At 32.9% G+C, this 23775-nt stretch overlaps 1 protein-coding gene across 3 annotated transcripts in view; it reads right to left on the bottom strand.

Annotated features, from left to right (window-relative positions):
* LOC149542419 (calcium-dependent protein kinase 26-like) overlaps positions 1–23775 on the bottom strand; it is a 36482-nt gene that overhangs the window by 6973 nt on the left and 5734 nt on the right. For all 3 annotated transcript variants that reach the window (XM_089797356.1, XM_089797357.1, XM_089797358.1), the window contains 2 exons: positions 14596–14763; positions 344–568 (listed from right to left, as the gene is read on the bottom strand). In XM_089797356.1, coding sequence (XP_089653482.1) covers positions 344–568; positions 14596–14763 — 393 coding nt within the window. The remainder of the gene's footprint in view (positions 1–343; positions 569–14595; positions 14764–23775) is intronic.

Here is a 23775-nt window from a genome sequence, read left to right as displayed (position 1 = left end):
TGACCAAACTAATGCATGTTGCACCATATAAATTGAACTTACAATCTATAGTGGGCAACTGAAAATTGCCTTGGAAAGTAGATCTGTAATCATTGAGAATGCAATTTGAAAACGATTCTAGGGTGGCGCAATAAATTTCTTTAATCAATTGTGAAGATGTTTGAAAATGCCAAGGAACATTAATGTCAAAAACTATAAAATTACATTTCTTGGTAAGATTTAACAGAAGCAGATAGTCCCCTATCCTAGGATATTTTATGTTACAATGTAATATTGCCTGCACTTTTTCCAGTAGATGTTTCTACGATTGCAAAAGGTCAAAAGTACAAAAAAGAGTACTTACATTGTCTTGGTCCACTTCGCGAATGATCTCATCAATAGGAACATCACTCATATTGTTGTCTAAACATGCTTGCTGGAGTTCATCTACTGTGATATAACCACTTGCATCTTTATCAAAGTATGAAAAGGCAGTAAATAAAGTCTCTTCACGCTCCAGTTTATTCAAATGAAAAGTTGCAGCAATGAACTCTCCATAATCAATTGTACCACTATTGTCTACATCAGCCTGACATAGCAGTAAAATTGCTCAGTAAAGCACACCACTAGCTAAAAAGGAAAATAAAACTTAGCACAATTCACTATTAAACCACAAGTGTCTCAAATCACAGGTAATTACAAGAATAGCACTCTTCTGACAGTTGATTTGACCAATTCACACATTATAAAGCATGTTGTTATAGTCTGGTTTTTATTTAGCATTTTACTGATCCTATTTATATAGACAGGACTTGGATGTAAGGCAGGCTTTCTATTCTATATAACATGGATTTCAACTATTTCACAAGTAGACTTCCTGATTATTGCTTGATAGTTTACAGTTAATTATTGAACAGAACAAGACATATTTGTCTGTTTCAAAACAATCTCTACTTCATCATTTTAGAAAGCAATTCATATATATCTGTCATTATTTGATGCAGTCATTAGTTCATCATTTGGAAAACAATATATTTTTCACGTGTTCTAGCACAACAGGGGCATTGTGACTAAATTTGACAATTACAAATCATTTTCGTGTGAAGCACTAAGATAAAGGTCTTCATCACTCCTGTCACATATTTGATTTGAAGTTTGTGAGACATGTGCAACCAATAACTTAGATTTATCTGAATAAACACTGGAAAACATATTAAACATGGCCACAATAGGATCTTTGCCCTATGGGCTTTGGGCCTGGCTCAATTGGCATCGAAGTAGGCATCAGGACTCGAGGTCTGATCTTTCCCCAGCCCACATGGAACCGCGGGTGTTTCCCATCAGTGTTACTGATCACATTAAAAAGTTTACACCCCACACTGCAGTTTGTAAGGGGTGCTGTCCAATTCCCCTATTCTAAAAAAATATGTCCCATATACCATGAAAAAAATATAAGGAGAAAAATCTCAAGACAAGTGTATGTTCATTATAAAAACAAAAACAAAAAAGGTAAAATGCCTCTTATTTCAGTTTCATGCATATGTCATCTTTAAGCACATAGTTGTATGACCTTTAGCTTTGTGAATCAGTTTCTGGATTAGATTGTGTGACAATTTTTACCATCAACGTTTCGAATCACACTACGTGATCCATCATCAGGATGAGAGAGCAAGAGATGTCAAACAAAATAAGTAGCAGATTTAGCCTAGACTAACCAAATAAAAGAGAACAAAAGTAAGGGAGAGCACGACATTTGGGAGGGTTTTAAAATCCAATTCATGTGTATATAAATTGTATTTTTCAGTTACAGTGTTGTATTCTGTTTCTTTTTTCTGATATCTTGGTATGAAAGGAAATTATCTCATCTTATTTATACTAAATTCGATTAATGCTACTTATATTCTATATTTCTAAGTTGGCAGTTTTGGATTCAGGTGAGGATGTCTGGTAAAAAGATTAGGAAAATTAGTTCTGGGTGTTTGGTTTGTTTTGGGTTCATCTGTACAAAAAGTATAAATATCAATACAAATAGTTGCAGCCTAAAAACAGGAAAGAAGTTCAGAATACCTCAGAATCATTAATAAACAAATGTTCCATAGAAATTAAAAATACAGTTACTACTACAATGTCAATATGTCAAAACTAAAACATCATGATGGATATGCACTGTTCAATATAAAAATAATCCTAACAATTCGCTAAAACATGAAAACGTTTGGTTATTTTGGGCTCCCCTTAGTGGACATGCTCAAAAAGGATTCCTTAAAAATATGATTGTTTGGGACAAGAGAAATAACGGACTCATTTTAATGGTGTTGAGGACAAGGTTTGCTCTTTAGGCAAGAATAGCCAACCAAACAGGCTCGGTAGTGTAAAGTAAGGAAAAAGAACAAAGAAAGCAGAGGAGTATACTGCTTCACAATGGTACATGTTATGATGCAGTTATTGGGGTAGAGTTGTCTCATCCCCTTCATGCAGTTCACGCAGAAACTGAGTACCAAAGGTTTTACAAAGTTTCATGACCAAATTTCACTGCAAGAAAGTGAACAAGGTCCATGAAACTGAGCTGGACATCCACCTGATTGAAATGGAAATTGCTCACAACTGAAGACTGGGAAAAGTGAATTGCCTGCTGGAAACAAAACTAAGAACACATTTTTCTGGGTGGGTTCAACTTGGTTAAAGATGGATTCTTCTAGGTTTGTCATGGGTTGCATACAGGATGAATCCAGTCTCATTCATGTAACTTGCACAGTCTCTGTCCAAATTGGCACAGTATCCGCAATGCGCATGAACTGGACCCAGATCCAAGCAATGCAGGAAGCAAACCAGTAGATTCTAAATTTTAAGGATGTTTTGCACACATATAAATGCACATATCCTCTACTCCACTTGTATCATATCCAAGGTTTTCAAAATATTTACTGCCAGTTTATTACATATAGTATTCAAATTTATAAGCACATTTTTGTAAAAAGATTTATTACATACAACTTTGCTGTAGATGGAATTTTGATTACTAAATAGAGAGCAACTGTAGACAAAATTTTAACTTGCATCTAATTTCAGACTGCTTCATACGTGTATAATTTAAGAGTTGACATGAATCCTTTTACATGTGTGGTATCACAGAGTTTGCCAAATATTATCATTCAGCTAGCTTGAAATCTAATTGAAGGGTAAGAAATTTGTCCAAAATTGCCCTAGAAATAATTTATTGTCTGATTTCACTTGAAAACCCTAAAAATCTTCAATACTTGCTAAGGCTTTAGGTTATTTACAGAAAATTATAGAAGATCATGTCTTAGGGGTTTTCATTTTTGTTTTTAAGCCCATGGCCTCAATTGCTTTGCCTTCAAATATTTATCATAGCCATGGAGTTTTCTATGAAAATTTAGTAAAGGTTTTTTATACAGTTACCCCTATTTTGAAGATTTTCCATATTATTCTAACTTCTTATTAATGTCTTCTGTTTATGTTGCTGCTACATTTTGATGGTGTTTTCTGTGTGTTCAAAGTTGTTGGTGAAAGTGCAAATTTGTCATTCAGCCATTGCTTTGTGCTTGAAGCCATAGAAAACTCAGACTCGGCAATGATTCGGCTGGCCCAAAAGTAATTAAAAACTCAGGAAAAAATTGGCAATAACTAAGCAAATTCATTAAACATTTTTAAAAACATAAAGTTTTGAAACTATTTTTCCAAAAAAACATGTTACTAATTTGTTTAGCATATTACTAATTTCCATCATAGTTATGGGTTTTTGAGGCAGCAATGATAAGCTGTACAAGTGTTAGATGTCAGAAAAATATAATGGAGCAAACGAGAGAGAGTGAAGATCATCACCAATGAAAATCATGCAATTTTTTATTAAATTATATGAATTCATACTCATTTTTCTTTAAAAAATCAAGTTTTTGCATTTGCTCGCAAGTTTTTTTGGCAAAGATTGCCACAAGTTTTACAAAAACGTGTCAGCAAATCATTGGGTGAGTGACTCTCCTACTGAATTGGTTCGTGAGCAATCACAGAATTGGCAACTATGCTTGAAGCTAATGAGCTGTGTTGTGCTCTGCCACTATCTTTTTCCATTTGCTACCAAATACAATCATTAACCTTCAAAAAAAATTTCCTACAACCTCTTTCATTTACACTTTATTTTTAACTTTTATTAGATTTAATATTTTATTATTAATAAATAGTACAATTCAGTTTTATAATTTGTATTAAATTATGTTTTAATTTACTGTGTAGTTTGACAATTGCGCATTCATATTTTGTTTTTCAAATTACTTTTATTGTATCACTTACTCATGTTATTATCTTAATTTTATTTCTATTTATTTACAAGGTTGCATGGGGATGGGGGTACTTGGGGTACCAGTGCGGCTATTTTTCATAATAGGGGACAGGGTTACTTGGGTATGTTAAACTTTATTTTTAATTATACTTTTATATTTATAGAAAATCTGAAATTACGAGTCATGACAATGGTTTTTCAAAACAACAACAGTGATGAAGTTTGCAAATGTAATGCATTGTTTTCAGTTTCAGATTTGCTATATGTTTGTAATAATAATATATAATAAATGTTTAGATGCATTACAGTGAAGGCAGACTTTAAACATGAACAAGAAGATCATAAATCATATGACTATGACATATTGCAAATCATAAACCTCTGACTTGAACAGTGATCAATTTTATTGTTAATCAATATTGTATCAAAGTTTCAAACTGATTAGATATTGAATTAAGATTGATAAACAACAAGCTGATATGCAAACAAAAAACCACAAAAAAAATCAGAAATCTTAATCAAGATCCTTTGCTATGATGCTCTCCACTGAGTACCCGATACTTAGGATATGTGTACCTGGTACTTGGGCACGTGGGTACGAGTACCAAGGGTATGGGTACTCGTAACCATACAACCTTGTTTATTTATTTGTTATTGGTTTTACCTTTTTTATTTTTAACATTCCAAATGCTTTATTAAGTTCTATTTTGTGTTATCTTGATTGGTTTTTATTTTTTATAAGGTTTCCGAATTTATTAACTTTATGCTTCAGACTTCTAATATTTATTTATTTTTTAATTAATATTTTGTTACTAATTTAAAATTACTAATACAGTTTTATTAAATTCTATCCTTATTAGCTTTTTAACTATATTATATTTTATCTTGCTGATTTAAAATTGAAGTTGTGAGATTTTCATGTTTTGACAGTCACAGATATTTAATTAGTATTTTGAGGATTAAAACAATGAGCACAGATTTATACTCACTGAACTTAATCATGATGTTTTTTCATTTTTTATTGGTTGACAAACTTGTCCGGATTAAATCCTTGCTGAACTTGAACAATCAAAACCCTGGGGCTTAAGTGTGTACATGAGTTCAAGACATGCCACTTAAAATCACCAATTGTTACAGTTACTGAACAAAACATTACAATCCAATGAGGATCTATATTCTGCATGTTCAAAACAATTCAAGACAACGTTGATCCATTATGAAGGAAGATAAATATAAAATATCGATTAAAGAAATTCCATTATAAAACACAAGATACATCAATGATGGAAAGGAAAACTATTGTTTAAACACTTAAGACAAGCCAATGTGGAAGACAAACTGCCATACAAACAGGACAAACAAATCAAATTAGACAGGAAGTTCCAATTGTGGCGTAGTGGGAAAACAGATTAGGTTGATGTAAAGGAGCTTTTGAATATGGAAGATGAATAAGGGTGATCAATTTATACCTGCCTTCATAACTCTTAATTCTCCCCTTCTTTATTCTCCTAAACATGTATCGTTTTTCATATGCCTCTGCATGATCTTCTCAATTATATTACCTGCTTTTAACTATTATGTCATGATTTGCCCCATCATTGATCTCCCTATTTCCTACTACATTCTCTTTGTTGAACAATAGCTTGAATTAGGATACTGAAAGAGTCATAGGCCTCTGTTAACTTTAGATCTAAAGCTTATGACATCCCTAGAAGTCTTGTTTAGGTACTACTTGCTTGATATGCAAATTGCTGGGGCCCTTGGGGTACAATTATAAGAAATTAACTATAGAAAAATTGTTATTGTTCTTTACAAAAAAAAAATATGTCAATGTAATTACTATTTAATTTATTTTCTAGTGTACAACAAAGTTAGCGCATCCATTATAATTAAGAAACAGCCCTTCTAATTCAATACTCATTTATCTTAAATTTTGGAATTTGGACAACTATTCTTTCATTTTATATTTCTCTCTGAGTTTATTTGACAGGATTTCTGGGAGTTTAAAGGTGGACCATTGCTATTGAAATACATATTCTGCTGTATCTTTCCATTTATATTCACTGAATGAAGTATTAATCATAAAGCTGGCAGAGCCACAGATTAACAAGAGAAACTCCAAGGAAGAATATAATGAAGTATGCATGGTTTTGTGAGGCCTCGCCCCAACCCATCATAGCATAGATACTGTATTTCCATTTTGTTATTTAGGGCTGGATATCTTGACATATATTTTGATACTTGATGGACAGTGAATTTTGCTACTTACCCGATGATATTTACCTTGTGACTTTTCATTATGGTCTGTATCAAGATTTAATTGGCATAGTCGATGAATTAATGGATGTTTAATCAATACTTCATTATTATGATAGAAAATGGAATTTTGTTGTGATTCAAATGCTTAAATTTATCTTGCTAAGAAGTCAGTGATATGCAGATTTTTGAAGTTTAATGATTAAATGTGTGTAAGCAAATGATGGAGAATAGGAAGTTAATTATGAAATGTGTTATATGTTAATTGTAAAATAACGAAATTATCATGTATCTTTACTTTCATATGTATTTTATATGTGACTTTTCATTGGATTATTGATGCTCGAGTTTAATGTGCAAGAAAGAAACCATGGAAATATAACAGGGAAACAAGGTATAAACACATGTTAATATGACACTGCCAAGGTGAATCTTTAGAAGATTCGTAAACCTCATTGTGATGTGTTTATTTTGTAAGCGTGAGATGTATGTGTGTAGTATGTATTTCATGAGTAGATTCAGAACATGTCATGTGTGATGTATAGTGAATTTTGTGTGTCACTTGAAACTTGTACTCGTTATTTGAAAATGACATGTTCTCTGAAGATGGATCATGTAGCCAACTATCTCATGTTAAATTTCCTAATTGAGAATTAGACTTAATTGCCTTGATTTAGTAAGGGAAACAACAGTTATCCCATAAGAAATTTGGAATTGGACTTTACCTAGCACTGTGAAGGCCAAAAGTAGCTCTAAGGTGAATCTGTGATGACAATAAACCCTACCCATGATAATACTTTAAGTTAGGGGGCTAATAGTGACCACTAGAGTACATAGAAGACCTAGGAGACCCCAAAAAGAAGGTATATTATATTGAATCCGAAAATGGGAGTGATATATAGGGGCATGGCCAAACTAGAAACCCACTTGCCCACTCTCCAACTTTAGAGAAATTTAGGGTTTGGAGGAAGAGGATAAGGAGCTCTACTACAACTTCCATTGCCATTGCTTGGAGTAAGGTTTTGTACCCAAGATCCATGGTGTCTCCTCACTTCATTATAGATTTGATATGGTGTTTCTTCATTGCATTGTAGATTTGTTATGGAGTAGATGTGATTTTGTGAAGAATCTTGTGATATGTGTGTTGAATGTGAGAAGTTTTATGAGGATTTCTTTCTTGAATCTTGTTTTGTTCATGTTGATTGTTTGTGTAAAATCGGTGTGAAGCATCACTCACCCTTGGGAGGGAAGAGATGCTTGGGTGAAAAGGTTAGTTGGGCTCACCCATGTAGTTGAGAAAAACTCTCCCATGTGTGGGGGGATTTGATGTGTTTCAATGGAGTATGGACTTCATGATTCCTTGCATTCTTGGGAGGTATAAGGAGGTGTATGAGAAAGAAGACATTGTTGAGCCTTGAAAGGGCATGTTACTCATTAGAATATGTGAATATATGTGATTCATGGATTTGAAATTCTCCTCATGGAGAGAGCCCACCTTCACCCTATATCTTGATTCTATGGTAGAATCTATGTGCAACCCTTGGGATGGGTTGTAGCGTGTTGTGTTGAACTGTGTTATTATAGTTTGCATGGTATGTGAATGTGAAGGTGTGCAACCGTTTGTGCCTTGTTTCCCCAAGCTCGGTGGGTGGCCTCCTTGAGGCCTAGGTTGGGAGATGAGCCTCCATGGTTCCCCATTTTTGTCTCTCTTTTGCAAGTTTTTACTTGATGATGTTGGAAGCTTGAAGCTCATGTAATTCTTCCCATTTCATAGGAGAAGAGGACACTATTATTTTTGTATCAGAATGGAGGGCAAATCCAACTTGTTATGTGATTATATTCTGTTGTGAGAATGTTGTCTTGTTCTATTTCATTTGTCAATAGAGAAATTGTGAGTCATCTATGTAGTGAGAAAAGATATTTCTAATGTGTATATTTCAGAATAATGTCTTCACCACCCTATGTTCATGTATGACAAGAATGTAGTATGGAAGGAATGAAAGAACTTTGAAAGAAAATTCTGTTGAATTGTAATTGTAGTTTCATTTTCTTGGATATGAACATGTTGAAGAAAAGAATTAAGTGTCATGGTAGACATTAGAAGGATGAATAGGGGATTAGCGTTTTGTTATTCTTATTTCCTCAAGTCTCATACAAATAATCTAGATGCATTTGTGTTTAATCTCGAATCATATCAAGTGTAAAATTTGTTGCTAAATGATAATGAATTCGTAGACATGATGAGTACTTCACAATAAAATTGGAATAATGCAAGTTCTTGAAGTTACAAGTAAAAGATTGTATTGTGTCTCATGCAAAAGTATCTTGCTATTTAATTTGATAGTATTAAGGCATTTTTCATATTTCAATCATAGGTTTCACTATACAGAATGAGCTTTGAAATCCATAATAAAAGTTCAAATGAAGTTAGCTCAAATTACGAGTAACCATAGAAGAAATTGTAAAGAAAATAAGGCAATAAGCTACACAAAATAAGTCTCTGAAGATGCATATTCTTTTCTAGAAAATGTATGAGCAAAATCAAATAAGATCCTTGCTAATACAAGCCAATAAAATAATAGGCCTTGAATAATATAATAATATTTGAAATATTATAGGTGAGAAATAATAATTTTTAAATCACCCTTCATTAATAAGGGGGCAGTCCCATCAAAATTAGAATAAAAAAAGATTTTAAACTTTGTGGGGGGGAAAGGACAACTCCCCCCACGTTCCCAACCTGTCGGCCTTACCTTCATCGGGGCATTTAATGCTTGGGAGGCACCATGGGAGGTACGCCACCCCCTTCCCACTCTCCTTCCACCTACCACCCTACTCCCTACGCGCCAAAGTGGGGAGGGACCCATAAAAATGGAAAAGTGACTTTGTAAGTTTTATTAAACAACTCCCTTTCAAAGCTTAATTCGCCTAGGTAAGTACCTGCGCTTGGAAGTTGGGGAAGAAATGGGTGAAATTGGAGAATGCTCCATGTCAACCCCTTACCAATAAGATCTTAGGTGTCAAACCCCCCCTTGTTTAAAGTGCATAAAGGAAATGATTAAATCCTTGGTCATAAGCTTTAGTGGAGGTAGTTGTACTGGGCACGTGACCCTAGGTTTCCTCGGGAATTCGATTTGTGGGGGGGGGGAAGAAGGATATATTATATTAAAGTATTAGTTAGATGGGTGGGGCATAGAAATATAGGAAGGTAATGTAATTTGGTTTTTTTAAGTATGTTTTTTTATTGATGCCTTGTTTGTTATTTGAGCCATGGTTAGATAGAATAAAATTTGGATATATGACATTATTGAGATTAATAAAGAAAAGTGCAATTAAGGTTTATTAAATTAATAAAATATGTTGCTTAATGGGATGGTTAGGAATACATTATATTAGTGAAAGTTATTAATTTTCCTTTAATTACATCAACAAATAAAAATGTTATTAGTAATGCTAGCCTTAAATATTTATGTCTTTTGTGAAGTATCTATATTAATTCAAATTAATTAGATGTATTGTTTTACCCTTGCATTTGGGGGTTGACACTATTGATGGATAAATAAATGAATAAAGAATTAATTTTCGATACCTAATTTTGAACCTAAATTAGATAAGTAAACAAATAAATAACCTTAAATTATAACCAAATAAATAATAATAATAATAAAACTATTTAGTAATGTATGATATCGATCAAGGTCGAGGAAGGGGTAAGATGTAAGGAGTGTGTGTGTGTGTGTGTGTGTGTGTGTGTGTGTGTGTGTGTGTGTGCAATCAAATTGAATACCACTTGCATTCACAAAGTGCCTTAGTTAAGGTATAGAAGATGAAAGGATCATAATCAAATATCATTTTAACATAGTATTGCAAACATTATAGACAACCAAGCAACCCAACATGGAAAACTTGATTCCAGATTTCGAGTGGAAAAATCTTCATTCCATCAGCTAGCTTTAACATCTCCAAGTTAAAGTATAGATTAGATATTTTCTTATCTAATTGAAAATTCAAAAAGTCGGCAATGTCTGAATCCTTGACGTAACCCGTAACCTTAGAATGCAGCTTATACACATTCATTTATAACAGTGTACCATTCAAGAATAACCACAACCTGATTTGAGTTTAAACCCATTCAAATTAAACATCAAGTCATTCGACTAAATTATAACATTAACGTATCTTTCAATTAAAAAAAATAGTTGTAATTTTGGGCATGACAGGTTCCATCCTTGTAAGTTCTTGACGAAGATTTTATTTTGCTGCCCACTTCAGAAATTTAGTAATTACTTAGCCACCAATGCTTCCTCCTATAAATTTGGCTATGGAAACCACCCAAGATCAAGAGGCTTAAAGGCAAGTACAATAGCTCAGAAGTTCAATAGATTGCAGCAAGCAAGACCCATGTATGATCAACGTGTGTAAAAATATGTCCAAGACGAGAACAATACGTGGTTATATATAGGATGCACCACCTAGAGATGTAAATATCCAACTAATATGGTATAACAGGGAGATCTAGTCACACGTGTCTACAACATCTCCACCAAACTAAGAAGGTTCAAACAGGGATGGAAGTACTACCAACCTAAGAAGATGCCTGCCCAAGCTAAGCTTATCATATCAAACTAAGTAATAATTGAAATGCAAAAATAAAATGTAGCAACAGATTCAATGAGCACTATATAGATCCAACTTATCTCTATATTTAGTATGCATTACCAGATAAGGATAGTGGAGCATTCACAGCCCCTTAAAACATTGAGCAAATTAGATTGAATAACTATTTGTAGTTACTATGTAAATGGCCTGTAGGATTTACCTTTTGTTAGCTCTCACAACTAACAAATAGGATCATTTGGAAGATCAAACTTATTTATACTAATCTAATCTTTGCGTTCTCACGTTTCCCATGCACATGATAGCAGAAACAGGCTATGGAGATGAGAATTGCAAAATTTCTTACAGGACATGATAATAGAAGCTAGCTGTGTTACAATCATTTCACAGCTGTTCAGAAAGATGTTTGTCCAGGGATATAGATTCTATAAATCCATTAACAATCAAAACAATGCCATTACCCTGTTTAACTCACAGAGATAAACCAAAGCCCTCTAAACCATGTTTCTAACCTGCTCAATATTGTTTCTTCCCTAAAAACATATGGAGATATACCAATAGCCTTCTTGTTGGGATGCCTGCTGGAAAATTATTTCTATATAATTAGTACTAATGATAATTATGCATGTGATTTAAATTATCATTAAAAATCACAGACTATAAAATCGTAAAATGCCACATCTGCAGGGCACAGCCCTGTTCCTATCAAGAATTTAAATAGAAAGAAATATATATTTGTTGGAATGTGATACTCATTAATGATGACTGGGACATTCCATCCATGAATTCATTCAATTCCTACGTAAAACACGGGACTATAAAATCATAAATACCACATCTGCAGGGCACAATCCTGTAGTATTAAGAACTAAAAATAGAATGTATATAATTGATGGAATGTGGATACTCATTAATGATAACTGGGATGTTCCATCTGTGACTTCATTCAATTGATATTCACAACAGTAACAAAGGCAGCAGATCAAATGAAATAAACTCGTCAAAAAGCTTGTGGTATATGCTGCTCCACATAGTTATTTAAGTTTACAAATAGTGGAAGCTGTTAAAGAAAATATCAAGGTCATGAAAGAGTTATAAACTTATATGACTTTTAAGATTAAAAATGTGAAGGCAACCTTCACCACTGTAATTAAAAAAAGCAAAAAGACCCTGGCTGCTAGAGAAAGAGGCAATAAATTGTATAGAAAAAATTAAGAATTTCTGAAGTTGAATGTACTAGAAATTGTCCCAAAAAATGCATAATGCCAATATCTACTATCATTGGAAAAGGAATTTGAATTGTTTAATAGTATCACCACTAAATTGACTGTTAAGCACACTGCTCAATACAATAAATTATAATTTCTAAAACTATTCACAGTGACTCGTTTTTCGGAACTACTAAAATAAGTTGTAAAAGGTTTAAGATATAAGCCAGTGCGTGAATTACCTAAGTTACCGGGGCCCACTGTTTGAGGCTGGGTTCCAGTTCCTGTTTGGTTCGCTGGGTTCGACCCAGGTGCAGCCCAGACATTGGGTTTCCCTGTGCTACTGTCTCTACCAGACCCACACGGAGCCCGGATGCCTAGGCCACACCCAAGCTGAACCCAGGGTACACCCACAGCGGTGGGCACCAAAATATGGGTCCAGTATACCTTAAAAACAATTTCACACCCTAAAAATCCTTTTGCAGATGCATTTTACGACTTTTGCAAATTATGAATATGAAGTATGAGGTATTTTATTTATAAATTTATTGGCAATTCAGGATATATAAGTATCACACTTCTAACTTATTATTATATGTTTGAGCATGTATGATGTATATATAAATTTATCATACATCAATGTGTGTTAATATATATATAGATGGAAGAACGCAAGCCCAAGGTGGAAAAACTTGGCAAACCCGCATACTCAAACCCAAATCAGCAACTTAGTGAATTATATTTTTTGAAGAAAATAAACCTATAATTATTGTCAGTTTCAACCTAATTCCGACGTCAAAGCTTTTGTAGAACACAGCTATTGACAGAAAGAGTGAATGTTGAATATGTTCAGCAGTTTATCAATGTTTCCTTGTGGATGTCTGTCAAGGGTTTGGTGCTATATCAAATACCCAAGACATCGAAAATTAAAGCCTCGTCAAAACTTAGAATCAGTTGTTATGGGTATAAAAAGGGTGATCATCAATACATACTGAACCTTATTTGACAATAGCATAATGTTTCACAGAGCTATTAATGTGGTGACTAGATCTGCATTGTCAATTTAATCCCCCAGCATCAACTTACCATGAAATAAAGTAATCTGATGTGTTCTATTTCACCTTAATGACATAAAAGCACTAGATTTCATACCAATCTGTCTGAATCATACATCATACTTCAGCAAATTTATGTGCCGTCCGGGATACAATTTTCAAAATTGAAGATGAGAATTGTCATTAAGGGGTTTCCTTCCTTGCTAATTTGGTGCTGTGATTATTTTAGTTCAAAAGAAATTTATTCTAGTTCAAAATAATTATTAGAGCATACACATATACATCTGTTGCTAGTAGTTGAATCTTGAAAATATTCAACCTTCCAGATGAAGATTATATAATGTTTCCAGTTATTGAAGATTTTAAGACTCTCTCTCTTTGCATCCCCTTTTCCAGTTGCAATTAAACTTATCAGATTGCATTATTGGGGACAACCAGCAAACACAAATTTTGTTCCAAATCTAGTGTCACAGCATTCATACCTTTTAGAGAAAACAGGCGAGTATGCAATCTACCTTTAATAAATAGTCATTAGATGCTATACAGAACTTATTGCAAAATAATTTGTAAAATGCAGATTCTCTCGATATGAGACTAAAAATTTAGTCAGTACTTTCAAGATTCAACCATGAGTAATTGCAACATAGATGCTTTGAGACTGTTAAATCCTTGTAATGCTTTTGAATCTTATTGGAAGTTCATTAGGCTATACAAGTGTCACCACCTTGCAGATTTCTCTTCAGATCTGGTTACACATAAAGATTTACCCTATTTTCTAACTATTCTAAAAACATAGCATTGTTCTAATGTAACTTTACTATATTTTATTAGTGGTTTATCAGTAGTTTACAATGACATCATTATCAATCAAATTGCACCAAAGACAGAACAGCAGTAATATGTACAGGTAATCTTAGGTACTATTTCAACATGCCATATACTCTCTTAAATTTCTACTTCAAATATTTATGCAACCATCACAGATACATGTAATATGTGTCCACTGTATATGCATACAGAAAATGAAATAGACAAAAAAATTATGTCTAAATATGTGCAAATAATAAATATGGATAGGTGTTGAGCATTTATGTGTATGTACAGAGTTTTAGAAAGGTTCATTTTTATTGTAACATCGCAACATAAGACAAGTAATTGAATCGGACATAAAACTGTGTCTTACCGCATCCATTAGAGCACGAATCTCTGATTCTTTCATGTTAGATCCATATCTTTTCAGCCCAGCCTTCAGCTCATCAAAAGTGATCGAACCACTATTATCTGTGTCCATTGTCTTGAACATCTCTCTCAAACCAGCAATCTCTTCCTCTGATAAACTTTGAGCTATTACCTACAAGAAAACATTAATGTGAAACTTTTATTGACTTTCTCTATACATCATTGGATGCACCCTTTCTCCCCTGAAGAAAAGATTTACTTTCATGCCTCCTACACAAAATGTGTATTCTATCAGATCTTTTATGAAATTGATCTTAAAAAAGGAATGTGAACTAGAAAATTCAAAAAATCATGAATGCGTCGACAGCAGTTTTGGAGATTTTTTATTTGCATTACTCCTTTACAAATAGCAGGAAGGTGAAACATGCCAATAAGATTGCAAACACAACCACCATCACCAAAATTACTCTACAAATATAGAAAAAAAGGGATGCTTACAGAGGCTTATTGGGTTTGACTCCTAGAAGTCAATGTTTCTTAAGAATAACTTCAAGTGTACAAGAATGGAGTGTCATACGGCAATATTGATTTTGGATTTAGAATGGAAATTAATCTCCGAAAATTGGTTACACCTTTGACATTAGATATTCCAGGCATGACAGTTTCAAAAAACTGGACCAAATTTTACAGGGCTATATTAACAAGACAATCTTCCCTTACAGGTCAGAGGCTGATTGGGCTCAACTCCTAGAAGTCAATGTTTCTTAAGAATAACTTCAAGTGTACAAGAATGGAGTGTCATACGGCAATATTGAATTTGGATTGAGAATGGAAATTAATCTCTGAAAATTGGTTATACCTTTGACATTAGATATCCCAGGCATGACAGTTTCAAAAAACTGGACCAAATTTTACAGGGCTATATTAACAAGACAATCTTCCCTTGCAGGTCACATTAGTTAAGCTACTGTTAACATGCTGGTCACATATTAACTTGCAAAGCCAATAAAAGAGTTTCAGTTTGATGTATAAGCACAAATTTTCTAACTCTGAAGCATGTGCTCTATAAAATATCAAAATTTTCTAACTTATCAAACCAAATCACAATTGGGCACAGGCAGAAATACAGTAGATGTGCATTTCTGTACAAGAAACTTGTAAAATATATAAATGTAAACTGATTTAAAGATTTTATCTAAATAATGTACTTTTTAATATTTATTAACTTTAACTTATTATGAAACTTACACTAATTTATATTAGAAAAACAGTTTGATAAATTTATAGAATAAAAAATTCAAGAGTAAAATAAATTGAAGTTAATATCAAATTAGATTTATATTAAGATAAATATAAGCTTTTATCATTATAATGAATATAATTATTAAAAAACAGTTTATAACGTTGAAGTGTATTTTATAATTTAATATAAGGCTTCCTAACTTTCATATTACTACTGTTTGTGTCAGGTGTTACTTACCTACCTATTTTGAATCCATATCATATAAAGTTGCATGCAATATAACATTAAGATATATTATAATATTATAATATTAAGGATTTATGATAAATTTATAATTATAGTATTAAGATATACATGTAGGTGTAAGCTTAGTGTTAGTTGTTACAGTCTATAAATTTACTAATGATATTAAGTTATATATAGTCATGTGTCCATTATTGCTGTATCTCATAACCATTATTGCTGCTATCATGGAACCACATATGCCTGATTGATGATAGTGAGAAATGTAATCACACACAGAATCTGTTATACTACTGTTGTTTAAAGTTTCAGATCTGGCATTAAGGGTTTGAGATGGTTTGTTCACCACAGAAAATCAAATCCTGCCCGATTCCACATCCAAATACATATGGAACAACTTATACCCAAAAACACAGTGTCAGTAATATTGGAATTCTAAGATTCTTTGATATCTAATACTATGTGAATATGTTTTAGGCACCACAAGACACAGGCCACAATACATTTCATCTGACAATTCAAGTTGAACTCATTTCCAAATTAACTGCACTAAACCCAGGCCACACAGGAGGTCAACTTTGGAACCCAGCATAAATTGGTCACAAGACAAAACCAAAGAGTGCAGAACTGAGAATTTAAATGGTACCTATATAAAATGGAAATCAATTCCCTCGCAGACTTCCAAAAAGATGATGACGGTAACAGAATAATTTATCTTCACTGATTCTACTGAAAACATGGGGATGCATCCCCTCCTGAAATCCTTCTCACTTTAGGGACAGGGGTGTCCAACAAGGAGAGTACATCCCCTGCCACCAGGATGCCATCAGGAAACCCAAGCATCTCAAGGACACACATTTCCCATCCTTGGATGATATAAAAAGGTTTCAAAATTAAAAATTTCTTTTTTGTTTTTAGATTTTGACCCAAGTGCCAAACCCTAATGGCTAGATTTTTTAGAAATAGCTGCAAATGCATATTCAAAGAATCATTGCATCATATAGTTTCCATTGTTCATATTGTCATCAAGATTCAACATTGAAATTTAAATTTTATTTCAAATTTGCCAAACTACACTGAAACTTTTAGGGTTTTAACTTTTAAACTTACAAAATTTGAATTTTTAATGTTTACTGCAATGTCACAATGAGTTCTCATCAATTGAAAGAGGATGAGGGTAAACTTCACAGTTAGAGAACTAACTATGAAGATGCATCTGAGGCTGAAGGGGGGTGACCATAAGGTTGAACCTGACGCCCAAACTAGTTCAATGGCAAGTACAGCTGCAAGAGTAGAATGCCCATTCACATTACTGGCAGAGTAAGCTAGGTGTCCTTTTGATTGTAAAGTACAACTTGTGTTCCCAATACTGGAAATGTGCAACTTTTGTGCAATTGAATTTTTAGCAGCATTATGTCCACCTTCATCATATTCAAGGAAAACGTATGGAACTGCACTCTCTTTTGGGGAAAGCAGTAAAGCTAGAATACAAAGCCAAAATATAGAAGCTATGGAGTGTTCCCGATGATGGTGCATCTACACCAGTGCCCACTACTTTGTCCCATAGGACAAAAATTCATGAAAGCCAACCACAAAGTTCTAGTCACATTTTGCAGATGAGAGTAGGAGAGATGAGAGATTCTTCTTCAAGAGCCCATGCAGGCGAGGGTTGGGGGCAAGGCAAATTGGCAAGTGATGCTTATAATCCCATAGCTGATTTATTCAATGGGTAGCTAAAGGATGACAGTGGATACCAATAGCAAGCTCTTCTTTTCCAGCAACATTCCATTTCATGTAGCTTCATCTTATTACTATAAGGATATGATGTAAATGGTAGTAAAGGGGAGGAATATTGTATTTGCCACTAAGGAGACAATATTAAGGACCAACCATTCCAAGATAAATGTGTTGATGGAGAACATAATGGAATGTTGGATAAAGAATGGATGCAGTACAGTCATCAATGGGTGGACAGCCACTACACTTTGTTGAATCATCAATATCATGGTTACATGCACAAGGCCCGTATTTTCTAAAGGCAGTTGATTGTTCAGGGCATGACAAAGATGCTGGTTTCCATTTTCAGATTGTAATATCCTTTTTTTGAAATAGGATTTAATAACAAACAGCAATAATAAAACTAAAATATAATGGAATAAAATTAAACATAACCACAACAAAATCTTAGTTCGTTTAATGAATGGTCAAAAGGCATGAGATGAAAATTTGTGACTCTCAAACATGACTCTCAACCATGAGATATTCAAGGCAGAAGCGAATTTCCATTAAAACGGGGAGGGAGGGAGGAAGGAAGAATGGAAAATGTGAATCTCTAATGGAAACAAAAAGAGGAAAGAGTAAGACAATAAGAAATCGGCTCCTTCAACAAGCAGAAATGCTGAAGGGTAGTAACTCTTCCAATTATGGAATGTTGTCTATTTCAAAGCACAGCAATATGAAGGGTTGTGAACTCTTTCAAAGAGTGATATTTATGAAGGTTGTAACTCTCAAAGGGCATAATGATGGAGGTTATGACTGTTTTGGAGGGTGCTAATTGTGAAAGGTTGTGACCCTTGCAAAGGTGCAGACATGGTCAAATGGTTTTACTATCCCTCCTATTGGAAGATACAAAGGGGAAAAGATTTCATTTGAGGAGATCATCCAAGGAATCATGATATGAATGTAAATATTAAAATACGCAATCAGATCATGCAGTAATCAAACAAGAATATGATTACTTGAAGCGAATCTGGGTTAGATTTTGTGTAATTTTTTTGCATCAACGTCTTGGATCACGCTCCGTGATCCACTGTCAAGATCAGAGAGCACCAGAGAAAAGAAAGAAAGAAAGAATACAGATCTAGCAGGGAAGAGGAAGTAAAAAGGAAAGGGCAAGGGACACGCAGTCCGAGGCAAGGTAAAGGAATGAGGAAGAACCCAACCAATAAATCAAGACACCAAAAAGAAAAGAGGAAAATGACAAAAAGGATAGAAACTAAAGAAGATTAAGTAAAAAGAAACAAATAACAATACTAAGGAAAATAATAAAAATGAGAAAGAAAAAGAAAACAAAAAATCCAACAACTAATAAGAAAAAGAAAAAGAAATAGGCAAGAGCGTACAATGCAACGATAAATTGTCAGCCTCTCATCGAGAAGGTCTTGGGCTCGAATCTACTCAAGATTAACACATAATAATAAATTAATAACAAATAATCTAGGCTTTGGCCAATTACCTATCAAAAAAAGAAATAGCAAAAAAAATTAAAGAAAATTAATTAAATAGTGATAATAAAACTAACAACAAAATGGATAATAAAAATAAATAAAATCAAAAATGGAATAACCCTAAAAGAATAAATTAACCAATGATAAGGAAAAACACAAAAAAATAATTATGATGATAAAGAGATCAATAAGAAGAAGAAGAAGATTATAAAATGCAAATATCCAAAAAAATAAAAAGCTCAAAATAAAGTAATGAAAGATAGCCAAAGCAATAAAAAAGGGAAAGAAAAAGAATGGTAAAAACTAAAAGGCAAAAAAACACAGAAATTAGTTAAAATTATTTTTTCACCAACAAAATAATAACACAAGAAAAAGCAAAAACTAATACATAAAATAAAAACAAAAACAAAGGAGAAATAATAAAATAAACTACAAAAAAGGAGAAGCGAAATGAAAATAAAAGAAGAAAAGATAATCAAAATAAAAACCTTAGAAAGAATTGATAAAAATAAAAACAATAAAAATACATCGAACTAAAACAATAAAAGGAAAAGAAACTAAAAGAACCTCGAGGACGGCGAAATCATTCTTATCGTGGCCATTGCTCCCCTATGGCTTCCTTTGATTTTGTCGTTCTTTGGGTTCTTTTTGTTTTCTTTTCCTTTTATTGTTTTAGTTTGATTTATTTATATTAAGTGTTTTTATTTTTATAAATGGTTTTTAAGAGTTTTTTTAATGATCTTTTCTTCTTTTATTTTCATTTTTCTTCTCCTTTTTTGGGGTTTCTTTTATCATTTCTCCTTTGTTTTTGTTTTTGTTTTTGGTTTTTTTTTTTTTTTTTTTTTTTTTTGCTTTTTCTTGTGTTGTTATTTTGTTGGTGTTAATTTAATTTTAACATTTGTAGTTTTTGGTTTGGTTGTTAATTTTACTCTTATTATTTATTTCGTCCCCCTTATTTTTAATATTGTTATTTTTCTTCTCTTTTTTGCCTTTTAGTTTTTACCATTATTTTTCTTTCCCTCGTTTATTTCTTTGACCATCTTTCATTATTTTATTTTTAGTTTTTTTTTTAATTGGGCATTTGTATTTTATTTTATTTTTTCTTATTATTTGTTGATTTATTCTTTTAGGGTCATTTAATTTTTTATTTTATTTGTTTTTATTATTACTTTTGTTGTTAGTTTTATTATTACTATTTTATTAATTTTCTTTACTTTCTTTGATTTTAGCTTTTGCTATTTCTTTTTCTTTTTCTTTTTGTTATTAGTTATTGGAGTATTCTCTCTTTTTTGTTTTTTTCCTCAATATTGTTATTTATTTCTTTTTATTCAACTTCTTTAGTTTTTATCCTTTTTGTCATTTTCCTCTTTCCTTTTTGGTGTCTTCATTTATTAGGTTGAGCTCTTCCTCATCCCTTCACCTAGCCTTGGTTTGCATACCCCTTGCCCCTTACCTTTTCCTTCATCTTCCATGCTAGATCTACATTACTCTCTCATCCCCATGATGGTATTACGAAGTAATTGATAAAATACTTGCTTGATATTAACAAAGACCAAGTGGTCAAATATTATGAAAACCCATCAAAAAAAATTGAAGGAATAAATTATGAAAACCCATCAGAATTTTTGAAGGGAAAATTTATAAAAACCCATCAAAAATATTTTTAAGGGCAGCAAAACACAAGACATTGCATGGTAAACCAGCACATGCAAGCACATACAAGTATATGCAAAACACAAGACATTGCATGGTAAACCAGCACATGCAAGCACATACAAGTATATGCAAGTACATGCAACCCTAACAAGCAGACTTTTGCCACAACCAAGAAATTGCAGGATCAAAACCCTTAACCAAGCTTGCAATTTCCAACAAAAATCCTCGAAGACGAACCGCAAAAGTTTCATAACATACCTCTAACAATTTTTCTTTCTAAAAATCAAAAGAACTAGTTTCTAGAAAAAGTTCTAGATTAGAAGAGGCTCGAATTTTCTTTAAAAAAAGGGCCAAATTTTATGAAATCTCATCAACCTGCTCTGATAGCATATTACAAAGTAATTGGTAAAATACTTGCTTGATTTTAATAGAGATTGAGAGGTCAATATATACAAAAGAATGAGACGATGTTTCCTTAGGAAACAATCGTAAAGAATAGAAACTTTCTATTCTAGCTGGAAGAAAACAAACTTTTATCTACAGCCTAACTAAATATTATAAACATTCTAATATTTACAATAAATTACATATAAATAATCATTAACTAATAATAGACTCTATCTATTATCATAATAGATAGATCGCAAAATGTGATCTGAAACGTTGATGCAAAAACATTACACACAATCTAATCTAGAAGCACTTCAAATAATTTTCATGGATTGTGGTAATCTAATATCTTCAAGGATATGATTTCAAAAGGTGCATATACATTAATCTGCAATCTCTATTCTTATCAATAGTATGGTGTATATTACAATGAATTGCATGATTTTTATTGGTCTTCCATCTGATGTAGAATATCCGACCATGTTGTTGGTATACATATTATATGTTTTTAACTTGTTTTATTTATGTTTGTATATAATGTGACACATATGACAATTCCTTAATGATTCTTATCCATCGACTATCACATTTTGGAGGGGAGACATGGTGCATACAAAGGATAGCTAGGAAGTCATGCCAATAGAAACACCCCAAGTGCATACAAAGGATAGCTAGGAAGCCATGCCAATAGAGACACCCCAAGTGCAGTTGGGAGGTTGGATGAAGGTTGTCGTTCCAAGCTCCTAGGATGGGTGGAATGAACCTAAGGAGCCTTGTTGGCGCTCCATACTGACAATGGTTAACACAAATAAAACGTCAAAGTAATCTCATATGTTGAATATATAGTAGTGAATTTGAATTCTATTTATATAATGTTGCTTATGTGCTTATTTATCTTGTTATGTTAACCTAGTTGCAAGACTTATACTAGGATACTAAAATGACTAATGCCATTCCCAAGCATTATTCAAATGCTAGAAGCAATTTTTTAGGAGAAATTGAGCCAAGTCCTAGTAGGGGACATTACACATTACACCGATCCTCATATTCTGATGGATGCTATTGAGGAGGTTGGGCCACAAAATGTGGTCCAAGTAGTGAAGGATGCAACCCATGTGTGAAAAGTTGCAAGGAAATTAGTTGAGGTGACTTTCAGACATATTTGGTGGAGTCCTTGTGTACATATCATGAATAATGCACTCAAGGTCATGGGGAAGATTGGATGGATCGATGCAATGTCAATGATATTGTAGATATACACGTCACATGCACTCTTCAAGTGCTCCTCTAAGAAAGACTTCTTTAAACCTATTGAGATCAAATATGCATCCTCTTTCATTCACATGGAGAGAATGATTGAATTGCAAGAGTCATTGCAAGTCATGGTTAGAAAAACAGAATGGAATTGGTGAACCAAGTCCAAGACAGAGTAAGGAAGGAGGGTGACAAACTTAGTTGTTACATCCCAAATTTTGACCTAATTTTAAATTTATTTATAGCCGTTAGATTGAATGGATTTTCTTTCATAATCATGTGAAGAGGGTAGTTAAATATATCCGTTGTATTCATTAACTGTTTAATGAAGATGGTCGTTATCCATTATCTGTCATATGATGTTCAGCAGTTGCTTGATTTTGGAATTATGGTTAATAATTAAATACTTTTTAAAATGTTATTATGGAATTATTATGGAACTTGTTATTATCGTGGAAATATTGCACAGGTGATTGCAGGAGAAGATGAAGAGGGGAAGCATTGCTGAATGGTATCAACGGAATGGGATACTAGCTTAGTCCAATTATCAAGTTGACAGGTATGACCATAAATTGCCTTGGTAAGGACCTATCGACTTGAACTTCAGGATACAATCAATGGACCCGCATACGCTATTAAATAAATATTTAAAAACATCAATTAATTTAATTAAAAATAATGCGTACCTCAAAAGGTTTTTGATTGATCTCTCCACATCATTATAATGTATACCTATGTACGTAAACATAGATATAGGAATAAAGTGACACCATAATATTATTTTTATAGAGAATATGATGCCACCTCATAAGTATATCTACGTGCAAGTAGATAGATATAAATTATAACTATCCTCAATTTAAAAACTTCAAATCTTTTTCCATATTTATTCATTTCTTCTTGCTAAAAACAAAATGAACATTTGGCATATTTAATTGGCAATCAAGAGCCAAGTCTCTTCTTGGTAAGTTAAGGCTTCTTGGAAGCCAAAGAGACTTTTGAATACCTCTTATATTATGGAGCCAAGAGAGTCAGAAGGCAATATAAATATCACCCGACTTCTTTTTATTGCATCCAATTTCCTGTCCATACCATCCGACTTCCTCTTTTAGCACCCATCTTCTTCCATATTTGGATACCTCTGCAAATATCGTACGATATCTCTACATAT

The sequence above is a fragment of the Cupressus sempervirens genome, chromosome 8, assembly GCF_028749045.1.
Source record: "Cupressus sempervirens isolate cs-2001-9-10 chromosome 8, ASM2874904v1, whole genome shotgun sequence".
In the NCBI taxonomy this organism is placed as follows: Eukaryota; Viridiplantae; Streptophyta; class Pinopsida; order Cupressales; family Cupressaceae; genus Cupressus; species Cupressus sempervirens.
The sequence above is the reverse complement of the archived record's forward strand: the minus strand, read 5'-3'. Positions and strand labels throughout refer to the sequence as shown.